This window comes from Penaeus japonicus, unplaced genomic scaffold, assembly GCF_977035675.1.
Source record: "Penaeus japonicus unplaced genomic scaffold, GWHDUDI00000001_assembly GWHDUDI00000007, whole genome shotgun sequence".
NCBI lineage: Eukaryota > Metazoa > Arthropoda > Malacostraca > Decapoda > Penaeidae > Penaeus > Penaeus japonicus.
Window position 1 is genome coordinate 16,208,370 of NW_028234409.1, and position 2,500 is coordinate 16,210,869.

The 2,500-nt window shown below is 20.2% G+C and overlaps 1 protein-coding gene across 1 annotated transcript in view; it reads right to left on the reverse strand.

The window, feature by feature from the left end:
• Positions 1-405: 405 nt before the first annotated feature.
• LOC122256972 (proteasome assembly chaperone 1) overlaps positions 406-2,500 on the reverse strand; it is a 16,625-nt gene continuing 14,530 nt past the window's right edge. The window contains exon 5 of the mRNA XM_043021967.2: positions 406-906. Within this exon, the coding sequence (XP_042877901.1) occupies positions 686-906 (221 nt within the window). The 3' untranslated portion in view covers positions 406-685. The remainder of the gene's footprint in view (positions 907-2,500) is intronic.

Below are 2,500 nucleotides of genomic sequence, written 5' to 3' on the forward strand. Positions count from 1 at the left end.
TAAATATTTTTAGCTAAATACATTCCCTACATACAATGAAGCCATCATGGTCACAGGCATAACCAATATGTAATCTATTAGTGAGTGCAGTTGTATGTACATACTTTATCTACATGGACATCACACTACTTTCCATTATATAGTGTAATTTGTAACAATCCCAACTTTTTGGTACAGGGCAACTTTGGGTACCATCTTTGGATTGAGGTTATAGCCCCCCCCCCATCATGAAAACAGAATTCAAAGGTCCCAGCATCAATTTTCTGTAATTGTCATACTGATAGTACTTCTTTGTTCAAATATTTGCCATTTTGGTGCACGGTCATAGATACCGAACATAATATAAATGTGTATATATAGTTTATCCACAACTTCAAAAAATTAGGTTTAAAACAAACAAAGAGCTAATCAATCACTTTATTAATTTCCTTAAGCCAAAGAAACATTTCTGTGGAAATGTCCATCCATAATAATGCAAATCTGAATAAAGCTGATAATACAAAGAGAACCAGTACACTTACTTTCAATTAAATGCTTATCATACTTTATATTCTGCATTTATCATGAAACATTTTTCAATTAGATATATTCAAAAGCTTTCTTTGATGTAATGTGTCATGATAAAGGCATTTTCTCAAATGCCCACAAAAAGCTTACAGTCCATACATGTTAACTAATAATAAAATTACATATATCTGTCCAGTGTTTCTTTCCTCAAGTTTCTATCCCTGTACTGACATAACTTGCTATTGTCCTGCAAAGAAGCTGCAGCTTTAAGAAAGGGTTCTCTGTGAAACACCTTTTTCATTGCATCAACAACCAAGTCTAAGTCTCCCGTGGAGTAAGTCTCCGTGAACACTGGATAGGCTACACAAGGCCTTTGGTTCACTATGCACTCTGTTAATGCTGCAAAAGTATGAAGAAAAACATATTAATAATATGTGGGATTCACATTCACATAATTACTGCATCTAAATATGAAGATTAAGGAAGAGCAAGAAGCTACATATCAAATAAAATGCCTTATACTTGAAAAAAATGAGGAATAATTCATAAAAACACATCATTCAAAATCATCACAAATTACAAAACAGATAATAAATAACTATTTATTTAAATTCCTCTATGATCTTTCTTTTGAATTATCTAATAAAACTAAATAGATTATATTATTTATATATATATATTATATATTATATATATAATATATATATAAATATATATTTTTTTTAATTAAATATAAAATATATATATTATATTTTTTATATATAATATAAATATATATAATATATAAAATATTTTATAAATTATTATTAAATATATATTTTCTATTATATTATAAAATATATATATTAATTATAATATATATAAAATATATATATATAAAAATTTAATATATAAAATATATATATAATATATCTATATATATATATATTTAATTATATAAAATATATTTATATAAAAATTATATTATATATATAATATACAATTATAATATTATAAATATATATATATACATATATATAAAATTATATAAAAATATATATTATTTATATTAAAATTTTTATATAAATATATATATATTTATATATTTATATTATATATATATAATATTATATATATACATATTTTAAATATATTTTATATAAATATATATATATATATATATATATATAATATTATATATATATAAATAAATTATAATAATATATTATATATATATAAAAATATATAAATAATATAATTATATAAATATATAATATATATAATATATATATATTTTTTTATTTATATTATATAATTTTATATAATTATTTTTTTTATATTTTATAAATATTATTATAAAATATAATATTTATATATAATTTTATTATATATAATATATAAAAATATATTATATATAATATTATATTAATATAATTTAATATTTTTATATTATATATATATATATATTTATATTTGTATATTATATATATATATATATATATTTTATATATATATATTATATATATATATTATTATTTATATACAATATACATATTTATATATTATATTACATATTTATATTTTATTAAATATTTATATATATATATTAATTATTTATATATATATATATAATTATACATATTATATATACATAGTTATATATTTATATATATATATAAAGGGTATTTTGTTTAAATATATAAATTATATATAATATATTATATATATTATTTATAGATTTATTTTTATATATATATATATAATATATAATATATATAATATTTTATAAATTTTATATATAATAATATATGTGTGGGTGGGGGGGGTTTTGTGTTGTGTTGGTTATGGTTGGTTTGGGTGGGTGGGTTTTTTGGGGTGATGGGGGTTGGTTGTGGTGGTGTAGGTGTTTGGTGGGGGGGTGTGGATGTGTGGGGGGGGTTGTGGTTGTGTGGGTTGGTGTGTGTTGTGTTGGGTGGGTGGGGTGGGGTGGTGTGTGTGTGGGTTGGGGTTGTGT